At 42.6% G+C, this 16669-nt stretch overlaps 2 protein-coding genes across 4 annotated transcripts; both read left to right on the top strand.

Annotated features, from left to right (window-relative positions):
* Window positions 1-546: 546 nt before the first annotated feature.
* zgc:110843 (uncharacterized protein LOC541492 homolog) lies at window positions 547-4756 on the top strand. The gene is made up of 3 exons (XM_034689399.1): window positions 547-740; window positions 2185-2387; window positions 2923-4756. The coding sequence occupies exons 1-3, from the start codon at window positions 668-670 to the stop codon at window positions 3010-3012; spliced, it is 366 nt and encodes a 121-aa protein (XP_034545290.1). The 5' UTR covers window positions 547-667; the 3' UTR covers window positions 3013-4756.
* Window positions 4757-5157: 401 nt separating this feature from the next.
* On the top strand, window positions 5158-8837 carry cxxc5b (CXXC finger protein 5b). Of its 3 annotated transcripts, XM_034689396.1 has the most exons (3): window positions 5158-5315; window positions 6214-6394; window positions 7241-8837. In XM_034689396.1, the coding sequence occupies exon 3, from the start codon at window positions 7435-7437 to the stop codon at window positions 8326-8328; it is 894 nt and encodes a 297-aa protein (XP_034545287.1). In that variant the 5' UTR covers window positions 5158-5315; window positions 6214-6394; window positions 7241-7434; the 3' UTR covers window positions 8329-8837. The 3 variants fall into 3 exon arrangements, with proteins under 3 accessions (XP_034545287.1, XP_034545289.1, XP_034545288.1); XM_034689398.1 differs by lacking the exon at window positions 6214-6394; XM_034689397.1 differs by lacking the exons at window positions 5158-5315; window positions 6214-6394 and adding an exon at window positions 6439-6538.
* The last annotated feature ends 7832 nt before the right edge of the window (window positions 8838-16669 follow it).

Here is a 16669-nt window from a genome sequence, read left to right as displayed (position 1 = left end):
TCACCATCTTTAATCTTAACTTGCCTCTTAAGTTATAACCCCCGTCTCTTTCAAAGAACAATCTTTGAACATTTTCTGGCAGAAGATTTTCCCTTGCCTTATGCACAATTTGTGCAGTTTTAAAATCCACAAGGTCAAATAATTTCAATATTTTGGATTTGAGGAACAATGAATCGTGTTTTCACAGAAATCAACATTGTGAACTATTCTGATGGCTCTTTTCTGTAGTATGACAGTGTGTTTCAGTGAGCTTTTATAAGTGTTTCCCCGAACCTCAGTACAGTAACAGAGATATGGGGAATTAAGTGAACAGTAGAGAATAGGTAGTGATTTATGATCCAGAATGTTCTTGGCGTTGGCGAAAACTGAAATGCTCCTAGACAGCTTGGATTGAACGTGTTTGGTTTTATGTGAGGATATGAAATATGACGGGAAACAATGAAGGTGTATCCCATCTAAAATCATGTGTGGCTGTCATAGCGAAACCGGAAGTGCGCCACAGGCTCTTACTCAGCATATCATATCCCTCCTTCGATGTGATTGGTCGCTGAAAGTGACGTAAGCGATCGAGTACGGCCCATCGGGAACGGATAGAGTTCAGATGAGACTTCTTCGTTGACCTTGTGTTACATAGCTGATTACAAACAAACTACCATCCAGAGCAAACATGGCAACTCACAGTCTACCTGCCATGCCTCCGATGCCCGAACTGCCCAGCTCTGGATTCAGGTTATCTAAAGGTAAAGTAACACAGTAAATAAGGAAGCTTATTTGTGGTAAACAGCATGCTAGCTTTTTGATGAGTGTTTTCGTTTGGTGCTTTAACTTGTCGAGTCTGCGACCTGATGTTACCCCGAGCCAAAGAGGATCTCACGACAGCGTGGTTCCATGAAGACTGTCATGTAAAATCAAGTCCAGCATGTTGCTATAATAACACAATTTCTGCATGTGTAGCACCTTAATTCAAGTTAGCACTGTTCAGCTTGCTTAAGAAGCTTTGAGCATAGCTAGCCCTGTCAAATGAATCCTCGTGTTGTGTTTCCAACTTTAGATCGTCACCCATCAAGCTTTGGCTCATCACCTAAACCCGTAAAGTTCCTTGGAGACGACCCCAGCTTTTACAGCAGGGGGCTCTCTGTGTCTCATGGCCTCATCTAACCTCACTTGTTGAAGCAGCTAATCACAGCACACAGTAGATTCGGATTGACAGCAGGGCCCCTGTTCGTCCTGTCTTGCGACTCTGCATCATGTGATACTTAGTGGACCTGCATAATCCTCGTCATTACCTTGCTGAAAAGGGTACTTTCACAACCTCCGTCGAAAATCAAAAGCCTCAGAACAGTCCACGGTCTCAGTTTTCTCTGCACGTGTTAGGCAGTGTGCTGTGGACGTCTTTTTGTTTAAGGAGAAATTTATTTTGCATCCCAGATTTGAAAAAAAGGCATTACAAGCAGTAAAAACCTTAAAACATGATGATTCTGCTCAACTGTGAAGTTAAGTGAACTTTAACACCAAATTAGTGTCAGTTTATTTAAAATTGTAGTGTTTAATGCTTCACTAGGTCAGATATGTTCTGTATATTATAATTATCTTTATTTAAACTTGAACATCATTGAGAGTGAAGACCTCATTTACAATGAGGTTGAGCATATAAAAGAAACATTAAAATGCATGACAAGCAAATAAAAGATAAAACCTTAAAATAATGATGATCAATGAAAAAGCAATGTTAAAACCATCGAAAAGTAATGTTAACACAAAGTCAGTTAAAACAGATGAAAAAGTTTCAAACTAATGATTTGAAATGACTAAAAGAAACAAATGCATTAATTTTTAAATTGCTTTGAATGGAGTTCCATGCAGATCCAGCTCTGATTTAACTCTTGGAACCTGAAGAGTGAGCCAATTAGTACATTAGTATTAATATGTTAAGATGTGACGCTGAGGATGTTGAGCATTGGCCTTTAGAAACATACTTACAATTGGTCTCAGTTGGTTCATCTCAATATTCAATGGTTGACACTGAATCTCTAAGATGACCAAATATCTTTCATGTTTTAAGCCCTCACTGGTCAGTCCCAACACATTCTGTGTTTCACAAAGAGACACAGGGGAGATCTTGTGTATTAATCAGTACAGAAGCAGGTGTAACTGACGAAACCATCACACTGTCTCTCATTCCAGAGCACTTGGTGGTAGCAGTGCCCGTTGCAGTGGTTGCAGCTGTTGGAGGTTTCCTTGTCAGCCATTACCTGAGTGGGCGGAGCTGTAAAAAGGGCCAGGTGAACTCGTCCATTAGTAAAGACAGTCCCAAAGTGGTCCACAGCTTCGACATGGAGGACATTGGCACCAAGGCTGTGTACTGCCGCTGCTGGAGGTCAAAGAAGGTTAGGCTTAGAGAAGCTTATTTTTTGACTGTCATTGGATGTTTTTGTTTTATGTGTAGTATGATTAACATATTTTTGCATCTCATGATTAAGCTAACTTTAATAATCAAATTGTTAAAAATAAACAGAAAGCAACACCAACAGGAAGAGGGAAATAACAAACAGGTTGGATTGTGATTACTGAGCTGACAGTCAGCCTCACCAGTTTACAAACTCCCTTCAGCTCCCTACTCCTACCTGCTTTTCAATCTGACTGGATAATTGTCACTTGTGTAAAAGTTATGACAGAGATGATAAACCTTTTATTGAAATAGATTCAAGTTGTACTTTGATATCCTTAAAACAGAGTCAATGATTATCCTTTTATACATAGAAGTGAACCAGCAAGGTAAACACATTGTTCTTGTTTGTCAAATTTAAATTACTGATCAGTATTTTGATCATCTTTCTACTCCATCTGTTTCATCGTGATCTTAAACGTTACAAATCTGATAGAAATGCTCTTCCCCTCTAATATCTTCCCTTTACCTTGCAGTTCCCTTTCTGCGATGGAGCTCATGCCAAACACAATGAGGAAACCGGGGACAACGTTGGACCACTCATCATCAAAAAGAAGGATGCTTAAGCCAATCACTGAACTGTGCCCCCTCCCTGTTCTCTTCTGCCAGTCCCCAGTCCGTCCTATTATTATTACTACAGTGTCACACTGATGGTTACTGTATGATTGTTTCATATTAAAACCAATGGAAATTCTCGACAGCCCCAAATAACATGCAGAGTGCTAGAAATGTCTTGATTTTATGAGCTCCAATCTAATGTTTCATTAACCGACAGGCTTCAAAATCAAAGGATGTTTAAGGTGAGGTGAGGAGGGGGCTTCTTTAATGAGCAGGGTCAGACATAGACGCATACAGCATTGTACTTTCAAGCCTGGTGTAATCCATGTCCTGGTCCTTATTGTCTCTGTCAGTTGTGTGCAGGCTGTTGAACATAATGAAGTGGCAGCACTTGGCTTCAGTCTTTTCAGTTTCCCCTCTTTTCAGCAAAGGCCTTATATTTCAACATCAGCTCTTAACCTACGCTTGCTGAGGTAGTGGGTGTCACCTGTGGTATGGTGTTTGGGCTTACACTTGTTACATTACTTGCCAACAGTTCTCCCCCCTTTTCTAAAAAAAAAAACCAGGTCATAAATACTTAAACAAAACAGCTTACATTTCAGAAAGAAAGTGTCTGTCCTTACAGCAGCAGCAGAGTCGCAGCTCAAAGCATTCACATCCACTTGGGCAGCCGCAGAACAACATGTTGTCCTGGACGGCAGGCTTAAAAACCCTATAGTTTAACCAAAGCAAAACAAAGTTATTAGCTTGTTGTCCTGATCCCTCTTGTTTTGTCTTTGTGGGAGGGAGTTTGTAAGTTTCAAGGATGTGGAGGATGAGATGTTGCCAGTATTCTCTTCCCCCTCTTGTATAGTCTGCTCTCTTTAAAATGTCAAGACATTACCTGGAGGAGCTGCGTGTCTAAATCACTTAAATGACATCCAGTCTCTTAGAAGAGATCCTGTGTAATATCAGGTTAAGCTGACATGAGAGTGCAGATAATTATCAAGAGCATTTAAAGCGAGCCAGTAGACGTGGTAATGATGCCTTTGAGATGCAGGTGTTTGTTCCCTTGCCTCTGATGTGCATTAATACTGCAGTTGCATCAAAACAAATGTTGAAGCATTATCAATGCAAAACCGCTCAGTATTAAGTCATGTCCTGTTCCTCCTGCATGCTGCTTAAGGTGTTGCCTAACCAAAATACATTATTTCCAGTTGCTGAAGATGCTTTGTTTTTGAAAATATCAAACACTAACAATCTCAATATTTAACCGCCCTGCTTTACACAGCTTCCATCTGGTTTGCTTTCTACTACTGCCTGAATCCATGTGAATGCTGCATAAAATCTAGATACTACAGATACTGAGATAAACGGCAGTTTGTAAAATGTAACACAAATGTGTAATCTGTAACATCAGAGTTGTCACAAGTTTATGAACTTGACCGTGGCGCCCCTACCTCTAAATCAGAGTACTGGCACAATCACAGCCCATATGAATGTTACATGTTATGATTTTTGCACAAAGAGCTGCTCCATCAGATTGAAGAGAAGGTGTTTGTCTTAAATGAAATAATAATCATCAATCTTGAGAAGTGTTCAAATGGTCTGCTGTTTCTGAGAGAACTTGTTTAATCTGTAAGATATTCAGGGGTGAAAAGTTGGCTTTTTAAAGTCTATATTTTGCTTGCTCAGTAGATTTATTTTGTATGGGGTTTGGTGTGTCTGACTTATTCATTTTTCTGTAATGTGAATAAAAATTGAGTGATCTGATTTGTCAGCTTCACTGTTTCTTTTTGTGACATGAAACCTGCATGTTTTTCTTCTTATCCAAGGGATCAAATGTATTTCAGCTCAGTCAGTAAGACAGAGGAGTGCGGTAGTGGATTAACAGTGGACAGAGATAATGAGTAGACAGCCCTGTGTGGTGACTGCAGTGGGAACAGAGTGTCAGTGTGTATGTGGCCTTGGCTTGAGATGAGGTGGGCTGCCTTGCTGCAGTGTCCACCAGCACCAGTGGCCATTTTAAAAGTGGCAGTGTTTGTGGTTACCGCTAGAAGACGCTGTGTTTACACGGATAGTCCGGGCCAGACAGTGAGTACGGTGGGCCCCTGCTCCCATAGTGACACACGCACACACACACACACACACACACACGCACGCACGAGGTATCTGGCTGCGTGCCAGATGCAACGGAGGACTCTCACAAGAGGTGGAGTGGACTCCACTGCTCCTGTTAGGAGTCACCTTTAGCTGACAGCTCTTCTCACAGAGAGGGACTCCGGCTCTGCTGTATGGGAAACAGTAACGTAGAGCATGTTTGAGCCTTAAGGTAACACTGGCCTGTAAGCTAATTATGCAGGAGGCTCGGCTTGTAATTGGCTAGTAACCTGATTTTGTAAATGACTATATTTTATTACTTTTCATTCTCAGAGTTGAATTATATTATTTAGACAACCGGTAATTTAGAAAACTGTTTGTAATCAAAGCAAATATGTTAAAATAAACAACCAGTGAGGTAAATCTGAGCGAGAGAATAATGACATTTATACGACACACTTCCGGTTTTGATCAAAAAGAATGAAAGACAGATTTTTTTTTTCTGTTTTCATTTTCCTACATATTTTCTTATATACTCTGCCGAGTCTATGTATACTGCCGAGACACAGCAACGTAATTAAATTACCCTTTAATAGAAATGACATTAACATCACAACTACTTAGCTACTTAAAGTTAACTCACTGTAAACCAATTAGTCGATGCACTGCTCATTTATTCGAGTTTATTACAGATTAAACCGATTTTTTTTTATTCAACTAAACGAAGTCTAGAGCTCTCTTTCAGTATAATCATTGCTTACAAAACGACTTTTATAAAGTAGGCTAAAAAATGAAAAGGGTCAATTTGCCTAAACCTTGTAACCAATTACTGATGATTACATGTTTTGTTTTTTTTGTTTACCTCAATGTTATTTAAATCTCATATTTATATTGCTGTCGCAGGGTATATCTAATAGGCCCACACAGCAGCATATTTCTCGTGAATAGGGAAAGTTGGTCCTGGTCAAATATTTCCACTTCTCGTTCATGTTTGTATTGATAGAAAAGTGTAAATAGGCATTGATTATATGTGTAATATCTCACGCTGTATTCATACTGACAGCTGTCCGTGTATGTTGGACTGCTCGGTGGTTATTATGGGGTCGCCCTGACCACGGTCTTGGTTGCAGAGTCCACTTCGCATTTTGAGCGACGCCCCCAAATTCCGTGCAGAGTGTTTGCAGACCCTCCGGGACGGAGAGGTGGAGGAGGAATCGGCAGCTCCGCCGTCCATATACACTACAATCACCACGCCATTAGTTCATGACTTCATCATATTTTTGACAGGGGAGTTTGGACCATATTTGGAAGGTAGGGTCATACGTTTCACTAATACTTCCTGTTGATATCAGTGTTTATGTTTTGTCGCTTTTTCATGCGCGCTGCGCCGTGTCGCAGCGACCACTCGGACTGTGGTCAGCTCGCCGTGGCGTTGGTCGAGCACCGTCCTCTTAGGTAACCTTAATTACGGTAAAATGATCGATCAGGTTTTCTGATCGACCCATTAGAGATTTTAAATGTTTGTCCAGCAACAACATATATGTCTTGTCTGTTAGCACCGGAGTAGTTTTTTCCTACAAATGTGGACACGGAATATAGCCTGGTCTTTTTTTATCCACAGCAACCGCATCGTTGCGCACCTCGTTTCTCGTCGTCGATACCAGACAAAAGACAGCCTGTTTTTTTACGGTCCACTATGTAGTCACTCTGTGTAGAGCTTAAGCTTTGGCTGGCACACATAACAGCAGTCGTCAAAATGTATTTGAAAAGCGCGCTCCACATTTGACCTGCGCATATGCGCATATCTTTGCATATTGTTGTCGCTCTGTTATTGATTGCATTGATATACCGTGAAATTCTTAAAGGGATACTGCCTCCTGTATGCGGAAATCACGGGCCAGGCATGTAGTGTGTCTGATACCTGGGTCTGTTCATCTCTTTTCTGGAGGTCTTGTTTCCATCCATAAATCTTTTTTCTGAATGTTATTTGTTTTTAAAACAGATTCTTCACACCCTAGTTCCCTGACAGTGTTTACTGGGCCTGTCAAGAAAATGATCCAGTCCCATCTTCTCTCTTTAGCCTACTCTCTTTCTGTATTTGTCACTCTAACATTTCTATTCTTAACCTTCCTCTCTTCATCCCCTGTTCATTTCTAGCTCTCCAGGACTCTGAGGCTGCTGCAGAGAATGGGAATAAGGACACAGGCCAAGGCTTGCCATTTTGGCTGAAGTAACAGCAGGACGGTTGTCAACCACGCATCGGCTTCAATCCCCTTCTCCCTCGCCTCCACACACACGCACACACACACACGGACACACACATACACAGACATCCCCACACAGCCACTGCTATGTCCACCGCGGTAGACATCGCTGGCCCTTCCTCCCCAGATCAGGCCCACAGCAGCACTAAAATCCCCAATGAGCCACTGAGACCCAGCCTTAAGCGCTCCCACCACCCCTACAGCCTCTCCCATTACATCTCCACCCCTTCCCCAGCCATGGACGTCAAAGGCCTGATCCAGCCTTCCCCAGCCCAGCAGCGAGCCACTCAACCTGCACACACCAAGCCTCGCCGAACCCCCTCCTGGCCTGACATGTGGGAGTCGCCCAGCGGGCTCCACCTGGCCCACGCCGCAGAGCTGCTGATGCGCGCTGGGCTGCTGGCTCTGACCCCAGCTACCACAGAGCAGGCCGGCCTGGGTGCACAGAGCAGCCAGCCAGCTAAAAGCGAGGCTACTGAAGCGAAAGGGGAAAATGGAGATGGAGAGGGAGGTGGGTCTGGGCCGGAGGAGGAAGAGGAGGACTCCTCTGGATGTGGAACCGACTTCCAACCTTTTTTGGGTGCCTGGTTCCCCTTCAGTCCTGCCCTATTCCCCCTGGCTGGCTTCCAGATGGGGGGAGGCCACTGGAGGAGTGCAACCATGGGAGCTGAGGGCATGGAGGGTCTAGTGGCTGAGGGCTACTCTCCTGGCTCTCTTGGTGGGGGCAGTGGAGGGAGAAGGAAGAGGAAAAGGTGCGGGGAGTGCGTACCTTGTAGGCGTCAGACGAACTGCGAACAGTGTAGCAGCTGCCGCAACCGCAAGAGGGGACACCAGATCTGTAAATACAGAAAGTGTGAGGAGCTGAAGAGGAAGCCAGGAGGCCCCGGGTTTGACAGTAGAGTCTCTGGGTTTGATCTCAGGGGCTCTGACTTCACTTTGGGTCTGGCACAGGAGAGAAGCAACAGCACCTTGAATGGATAGTAATGTCTGAGATGGCAGCATTTGTCAGAGGATCTTGGTTGGATGATTGTTGAGGAGCTGCAGTTTGATACCAACACAAAGGACACCATGTTAATATGCTCAGACTGTGGTTCAAAGACCCTCAGATGTTGTGTTTCGTGAAGAGCTGCAGCTCTAAGAATGTCCACACCTGTTCCCATCCTTTCTTTTGACAATCAGCCGGGAGAGGAGAGAGAGAAGGAAACCAATGTGTGTCAATATTTAGATGATGACAAAAATGCTGTAAATAGTTTGTACATATCTGGAAACATTATGTCTTTTTTACATCCCCTTCCAGTTTGGATGTATTGTGTTTCAACATAAAAAGGAGCCAAATGTTTTGTTTCTAACGGGGAGTTTTGTTTCTGTTGTTCTGAAGTCGCTGCATCAGTAAGAAGTGAATGAGTTCGGCCCAGGCTAAATTATTTCATGTGCAACTTGTACTGTATAGCTCTGTTTGCCCTTTTGAAATAAAAGAAATTGGCCATGTACACTTGTCTTTAGGCTGGGTTCATATTTCATCTGTGTGTGTGTGTTGGTGTGAGTGTCCATATTTAATTGGGTGTATGTGTCTAGTAGCGATTGTGTTTCTGGTTGTTCACATGCGTGTGTACATGTGTGTTCATGCCTGTGTGTTCATGTCTGTGTGTGTCTGTGTGTGTGTGTGTGTGTGTGTGTGTGTGTGTGTGTGTGAGAGAGAGAGAGGCTGTGTGGATTATGAGTCACCTAATGGTGTGGCTGAGAGCCTTATCGCAACCCCACAGACACACAAACACACCTACGAGCCGCCTTGGCAAGTCCACTCAAACACACCTCACCTGACATGCACACAACCACAAACACCCTCTCCTCCATCCACGCTTACACAATTACCTGTTTTTATTCACAAGGATCGATCACACACTCACACACACACGCACACACATGCATCCACTCATAATAAACAAAATACACAGCCAGCTGGACTGGGGCTACAGGGTGGGTTTTTGCTTGTTGCCGTAACGATGGCTGATGTGATAAGACCTTCTTCCTCGGCGCCACACTCCAGGGGACCGCAGGGAAGACGTAACCATGGCAACGGCCGGCCCGAGGTGTCACGCTATAATTGGGCCACGGCTGCACTTCCTGTGTGCCTTCAGTCAGGGGGATCGCACAGGGACTGTGTGTGTGTGTGCGTGCATGTGTGTGTGTGTGTATGTGTGTGTGAGTGTGTGTGTGTGTGCATGCATCTGTGGGGGAGTGGGGAATGTGTACGTGTGTGCATGTGTGTGTGCGTGTTTGTCAGGCAGGGGAAGAGAGAAAGCGCAGCACGCCAGCCAAGGCAGGACACTGCCAACTCATGGAGAAAAGCAGTGAGCTCCAACACCACGCTAGTGCAACGCTCCCACTGAATGGGAAACACGTCGTCTTTGAGTTTAAGTCCACAGTCTAGTGTTTCTTCATCTCCCAGACAAAGGGGGGAATTTCAAATTCTTGGATCTGCAGCTTTTTTTTCCTTTCTCTCCCCCTCTCTTCTCTGCCTTTCTAGTGATTTGGAGCTTAATCCCCCCTCCCTGTTCTCGTCACGCATGCACACACACACACACATGCACACACACACACATGCACACACACACACACACACACACACACACACACACACACACACACACACACACACACACACACACACACACACACCGGAAATCTGTGTCACCCGCTGCCCAGCAGGTCCAGTGACTCCCTGAACGCCTGCAGTCTGGCTCCACTGGCCTGCAAGATGGCAGGAGAGAAAGGGAGGAGGAGGGGGGCAGGAGGAGGGAGTGAACGGAGGACAGAGAGGAGGAGGAGGAGGGGGAAGGGTTGCGAGAGGGAGAGAGAGTTGGGGGAGTGGGGGTTGTGGAGGGGAAGTGGAAAGCGGATCTAGGGAGAGGGTGAAGGGGGGGCGTGGTGAAGGGCAGAGAGGGAAGAGAGAGGAGAGAGGGGGGGTAAAAGAGAGTGGGTGAAACAGAGAGATGAAAAGCAGGCCACAGGGGGAGAGAAAAGAGAGGGAGAGAGATATGCAGGGAGACGGACGGGGAGATGGACAGCAGGGGATGAAGATAACGTGGACCAAACAAAGAGAGAAGGAGAGATGAGAACGAGATCCAAGAGTGGGCCCGCTGATGGAGGCTGAATGCAGTGAGACGCACTGAGATGAGGGTTAATGATGGATGCATTGTCCAGATAGCGGGTGTGTGCTGTCACAGACCCCTGTGGAGCTTACATATGTTAGAAGCAGCGGCCCTGCCCACTCTGGAGGAAAACTCCTCCTGCACACTCTGCAATGGAACAACCTGCCAGCCCAAGGCAACCTGCACTGGAGCTGGGTGGACTCTGGCTCGTGAGCCAGACCTTTGAAAATTTGGCCACTGTGTCTGCTTGGAGACACTGTGTCTCATTGTGAATTTTTCTTCCCCTGTTGGCAGTATCCCCAGTGTTAGAAAATGTGTAACAGCTTTGCAAAAACAGCATCTTTCTGAGATCACTCCTCATTACGTCTCTGTTATCCATTTGTGTTCACTTTCATACACATGGAAAGCATGTATCTCCCAAACAAGACACAATAGTTCCTCACTTGAAAAGCCAAGACTCATTAGCCCTAAGGTTATATTTTAGTGACACAGGGGTCAAAAGGGAACTCTTGACCTTTGACCCTTAAAGCTGTTAAAGGTGGTTCCAGAATAGACCATCTTCTATAAACAGCACCCTTTATTTCAGTTAGGGTCTACGATAACCTCAACAAACATAAAGACAATTAAAAACCTTTAAATGAAACATCAGACCTCCATACTTCAGCCCTCGTGAAATCAGAACTGTAGCACCTGTTAAAACCCAAACATATCAAGATACTCTGACATCTCAACCCTTAGTTGGTTTCACATGTTGTTCGCCTCTGAGGTAATGTGTACTCAAAAATCTGTTAATCTTTAGCTTGCTGCTGACTTAAAAAAGGCTTGGCAGTTCCAGGAAGTAAGGCAAACCATGGTGATAAAGTCCTTTAACCAGAGCAGCTCTTCAGGACAGCAGTGGTGCTGCCAGTTACCTCCCGTCATGACCTTCGATTTCTGTAGTGGGGCTGATGAATTTCATATGCAAGTTGGTTTTATGACAAATAAAACACAGGATAATCTGACTGTTCACAGAGATGGATGATATCAATTAGCCTCATTATCTCAAAAACACTATTCATCCTTATTCATATCACAGGGTATGAAGACAACTTGGGACAGCATTGATCAAATTAGGAATACCCAGCTTGGATTAAAAGCTTTATTATAATTATTTTAACAAATGAAACAAAAAGAATAAGGTTCACTGTGCATCTTCTGTGATTTCCATACAGCTACAGCTCCCATATGGTTAAAGTTAAATCTGTTCAAAGTGACCGTTTTGGACCTTTTCTGTCTTTCTTGATAGGACAGCTGAAGAGAGACTGATAATGTGGGTAGTGGAGAGTGGGGGATGACATACAGCAAAAGATCATGGCCAGGAGTTGAACCAGCAACCGCTTCTAAAAGCACTAGAGCCCAGTGTATGGGGTGTGTGTCTCAACCGCTCGGCTCAACATGCGCCCCTGTCAATCCTCTCCCGATGCACAGCTGTTCTGTAAAAAGTAAACAGACTCTGGAGTCCACATGCCAACAGCGCCAGGATGCTGCTCTTACTCATAGTGGTGCTAAAGCTCAATGCAAACATCAGCATGCTAACATACTGTCATATAAAATAACAATGCTAATGTTCTACAGCTATGCAGGCAGCACATTTACCATGTGCATGTTTGGGCTTTTAGCGTGTTATAATGAGCTAATGAGCAATGAACAGAAAGAACAGCAGATGTTGATTAGAATCTGGGCAGAATGGTGATGGTTCTCATACTCATAAACTGGATCTGATGAAAAGATGATGGATCACAAAGTACATGTGGCAATAAGTCACTTTAAAAAGTCAAATCCAAGTATTTCACATGCAAGTGGATGTTTTAAAGTAAAACAACAAAACCGTTACCTAAAACAAAGGAAAGGAAAGCTTGCACACTGCAGGGCTCCAATATTACAGACAGTTTAATTCACAGATTAAGTTTTGGGTGGACCCACTCTTCGTCACACTAAAGTAACTGTGTACAGCGGCATGTTAAATACACGTGAGCATAGTCACATGACCAGTCACATGATCAGTGTCAGATGAGACAGAGAAAAGATGTGAACATACAATTCACACAAAAGACAGAACAGTGAAAAACACTGTACCATAGAAACAATTCAATGTTTTATGTATGATGGTGAATTGTGGTCCATAAAGATGTTATACATGAAGGAAACAAGCTGGTACAGAATTTAATGTCAGCACAACATTAACAACAATGCAACAGCAAAATCCCTTATATACAACCCCTCATTACAACCAAACATAATATCATGTACAAAGAGAAGTTGAGAAAACACATTCAAATAGAGTTGGGGTTATATGCAGTCAAGTACATGAAACTCACCAAAGAGAATGAAGAATTTCTACAAACATACACATGTTAGCAGACTTATGTTTGACAATTGAGAAGCAGTAGTTTTGTCATCACTTTTCATAATATGGCTTATAGCACCCTGTAATTTCTGGAAAGTAACTTGTGGTTGATATCAAACAAATGAAAAGGTTAATATGACTCTAGAACTATTCTATTCAAACAATGAACAAAGCAGTGTTGAATTACACTTCCAAACAATACATGCCATTGCTTCGAGACAGTCATTTAGTGTTTAATTAAAATGTTGTTCTTTTATTGGGATATCTTTGCAAATAAATGACCCTGATAAAACTGATGAAAGAGACACTGTGTTTAGGACAATATTCATACTCCCTCCATTACATAAACTTAATCACAAATGTAGTAGATGTTCACAGTAACAACAATGCCAATAATAAAGATAACTGCTCGTCCTGAGGGGACCGCCTTCAAACACAGTTCAACTTATAGTCACTCAGAAAAGATGGTCCAAACAAAAGGAGTTGGACAATTCAGCTTCAAGACCTTCAGACTCTACCTTCCACAAAGACCTCAGCAGAGAGGCTACAAATGTAAAACAGTATTACTCTGGTCTGTGGATTCTCATTCAACGTCTGGTTCCTTCCTTTCCTTTTTACCACTGCAATATCAGTTCACCAGTTAGTCCCATAATGATAGTTACATCTGATGTTCATTAAATTAAAACAATTGTCAATTGTAAGAGAGAAGGTAGTAAAAAATATGATTAAAGAAGAAAAATATAGAAGAAGAGGCTGCATTAGAAACACAGGGCAATGTCAATGCTTTAGGAGTAGTTGACATACATAATAAACTGTCATTTGTAAAGACCTTTTAATGTTTTGATTATATTAGTGGGTATTATTATTATTATTATTATTATTATTATTATTATTATTATTATTATTATTATTATTATTATTAGTAGTAGTAGTAGTAGGAGTAGTAGCAGTAGTAGCAGTAGGAGTAGCATTCATTAGCCAACATAGACGCTGACTTCCATTTAGGAGCCTAGTCTATCTTGAAAGATGCTTATATTGAAGGTCAGACACATAAAACTGGATATCTTGTTAGACTCAGAAGTTTTGCACTTTTTTTCTTTTTTCAACACTGAGGTAACAAATACGAAAACCATTGCCCTTCAGTGCTAAATCTTATAACACCTCCTCTGAGGTGTCATTTAACACAAAGTACAGAACCATTAACTGTCTGGTCCCCTGACTCACAGTACCTCTTGACAATGACCTTATTAATAAGATGCTCTTATTTGTCTCAAACTTTAAACAGTATTAATTCCATGTTGTTATTGTCTGTGAAGTTTACTGTCACACAGACTCTTCTGGTCAACACATGAAGAACACAAGCTGACGTGTTTGTCATGTCCCAGTTTCACCTTTCAGCATTACAGGGAATCATCAGCAGCAGTAGACTCTTAACACCTCCAGTGGAAGGAAACATTACAAGTCAATGACATGCACTTTCTTATGGGACAAAGATGACTGGACTCCTACAATGCTTTGCTTGGAAACCCAACACTGTTCTTCTATATATAGTGGGGCTTTTCACACTGTGCATGACTGCTCGTGTTGAGTCACATGATTCAAGATATATGGGTGGGCAGACACACACAGAGCACAACACAGCACACACACGCTCTTCAGAGGTACACACACACACGGGCTGAGGGTGCAGGAGCAGTGAGGGAATGTGAAGAAGTTTATTGAGTTGACTCTGACGTGTTGCTTCCCGTGACCTGACTTCCATTTTCTCTGTCTCCCCAAGCGTCTCGCCCTCTGTCTCAGATGAAACCACATGCTAATTAGCTTTCCGTGCTCTCTGTTTGATCTCTGATGTGCTGTTTTCTGACGCATCCCGCTGAATGGATAATCATTGTGTAGGTGACCACTGCTTTCTCCCCCTTTAGATGCCTCCATACTGATTGATGCTATAAATACAAAAAACGGTTAAATTAATCTTTTAGTTGCACTCATTTTCCCATAGCCAACTACATATAAGTGCATGATGCTAATTTATGATACAAATACTAAATAGAACAGTCGTGGCAGGAGCCTAGTTTCAGGGATTAGTGACCAAGTAAAGGGAATACGTCACCTATTAGTCAAGAGCTTCAGTGCCAACACCCACTGCCTTCAAAATAAAGAAGCTACTGATACACCTCTGATAGTAACACATGTAACATTTATCCATTGTATAAAACACAATGTATTTTTTAAATGTGAATTCCTAATTTTCTCTTCCTCTTCTACTTCTTCTTCTTCTTCTTCTTCTTCCTAGAACTGTACGGGACAATAACCATGTGATTAGAGCGCTGACTCAAGGCTGGAGGAGTGTTAGAGGCTGCTCAAATCCTCACTGTTCTACGACTGCAGGAGCTCTTTTTACACACAGCCCCATGAAAATGCAGGTCAGTCATCCTAAACTTAGCCGCTTTTAAGGGCCAAAAATTGTAACTTTCTTGCCGAGCCAAGTCAGTCACCTGACCGTGCCCTGTAAACTGACCTCGGTCCAACTGATCATGTGTTTGACAGACTTTAGACAAGGCTGCAGGCTACAAGGCCCCGGAACAAGCAAGAAGTGAAGACGTTAGACAATGCAAGTGTTTGTTGATGTCTGTGTGTGTCGTCAATCCCAAACAGTAACTGAATTCAAAGAATCACTAACCAAATCTGAGATATGACGTTGAAAATTTTCATCACATTACGCTCAGTTATTTGCTTTTTAACCAGATGTTGTGGTAGCAGTTGTTATGGAAATGGATTTGGTTGTTATCACAGGACTTCAGTATAGATTCAGTCACACTGAACCAGCTGTGAGAAAATCCATGCATGCTAAATGGATCTTGTGACAAGAATATTCTGACTTTTTTTCTAGCTCAAAAATTGAAAACAAGACTCTTAAACATGACATGATTTATGGATTTATCTTCATCTGTCATATAACTTACAATTCAGTAAAGTTGCAGCAATATCTACAAAGAGACTGAACATTTAAATCTTAAAACTTAGCGTGCTAAAATGATCACAATGACTGATGTAGCTCAAGGGATTCTTTCCTTTCCTTTTTAGCTGAGATCTAATTTAGCCTGTTTCAGAGCTTCTATTTGGTCATTAGCTCTTTACCCAGGAGGGATTTTTGATAGACATAACATAAGTATTTCTAGAAATGTCAGAGATAAACCACCAAATACTGCTTAAAATATCTCAGAATGATTTAAAGACTGAATATGAACAGAAATAAAGGGAGCTTTCTTGTAGTCTACAGAGGCTACATTCTTCGTTGCAGTGGTAGCAGGTTCGACTCCTGGCTTCTGCAATTAGCTGCATGTCTTCCCCCAGCTCTCTGCTCCCAACATTTCCTGTCTCTCTTCAGCCTTTCAATCCAATAAAGACAAAAGTTCCCAAAAGCATAACTTTAAAAAAGAGAATGAAATAAAGAGAGCTTTCTGACTTCATAGTTATCTCACTGTAGTATAGTTTCTCAGGGTGTTGATTCAAGTTGTGTCTGTGTTGTCATGATATCCACTTTATCATCATATTGCTTTAGTAGACAGCAGATGCTTAAATGGGCATCAAAGAGTCAGGAGGCTCATCTGTGTTACAACGGCTCAGGTGATAAAGCTGCTAATCTTATAAATGTGAAGTTGGTTGTTGAAGTGTCCTTGAGCAAGGCACCAAATCCCAAACTGCTCCTGAAGAGCTCAGTCAGGGCTCTTCTGTGATTGTGTGAGTGTGTCTGTGGGTGGATTATGAAAGGTTTGTTTTCACA

The sequence above is a fragment of the Notolabrus celidotus genome, chromosome 8, assembly GCF_009762535.1.
Source record: "Notolabrus celidotus isolate fNotCel1 chromosome 8, fNotCel1.pri, whole genome shotgun sequence".
Classification (NCBI taxonomy): Eukaryota; Metazoa; Chordata; class Actinopteri; order Labriformes; family Labridae; genus Notolabrus; species Notolabrus celidotus.
The sequence above is the reverse complement of the archived record's forward strand: the minus strand, read 5'-3'. Positions and strand labels throughout refer to the sequence as shown.

What these genes read in the sequence shown, in the direction of transcription:
- cxxc5b (XM_034689398.1), top strand. Translation starts at nt 7,435, where the DNA reads ATGTCCACCGCGGTAGACATCGCTGGCCCTTCCTCCCCAGATCAGGCC.
- zgc:110843 (XM_034689399.1), top strand. Translation starts at nt 668, where the DNA reads ATGGCAACTCACAGTCTACCTGCCATGCCTCCGATGCCCGAACTGCCC. An exon ending in TGGATTCAGGTTATCTAAAG is followed by an intron (nt 741 to 2,184) that starts GTAAAGTAACAC and finishes CTCTCATTCCAG; the next exon opens with AGCACTTGGTGGTAGCAGTG. An exon ending in GCTGCTGGAGGTCAAAGAAG is followed by an intron (nt 2,388 to 2,922) that starts GTTAGGCTTAGA and finishes TTTACCTTGCAG; the next exon opens with TTCCCTTTCTGCGATGGAGC.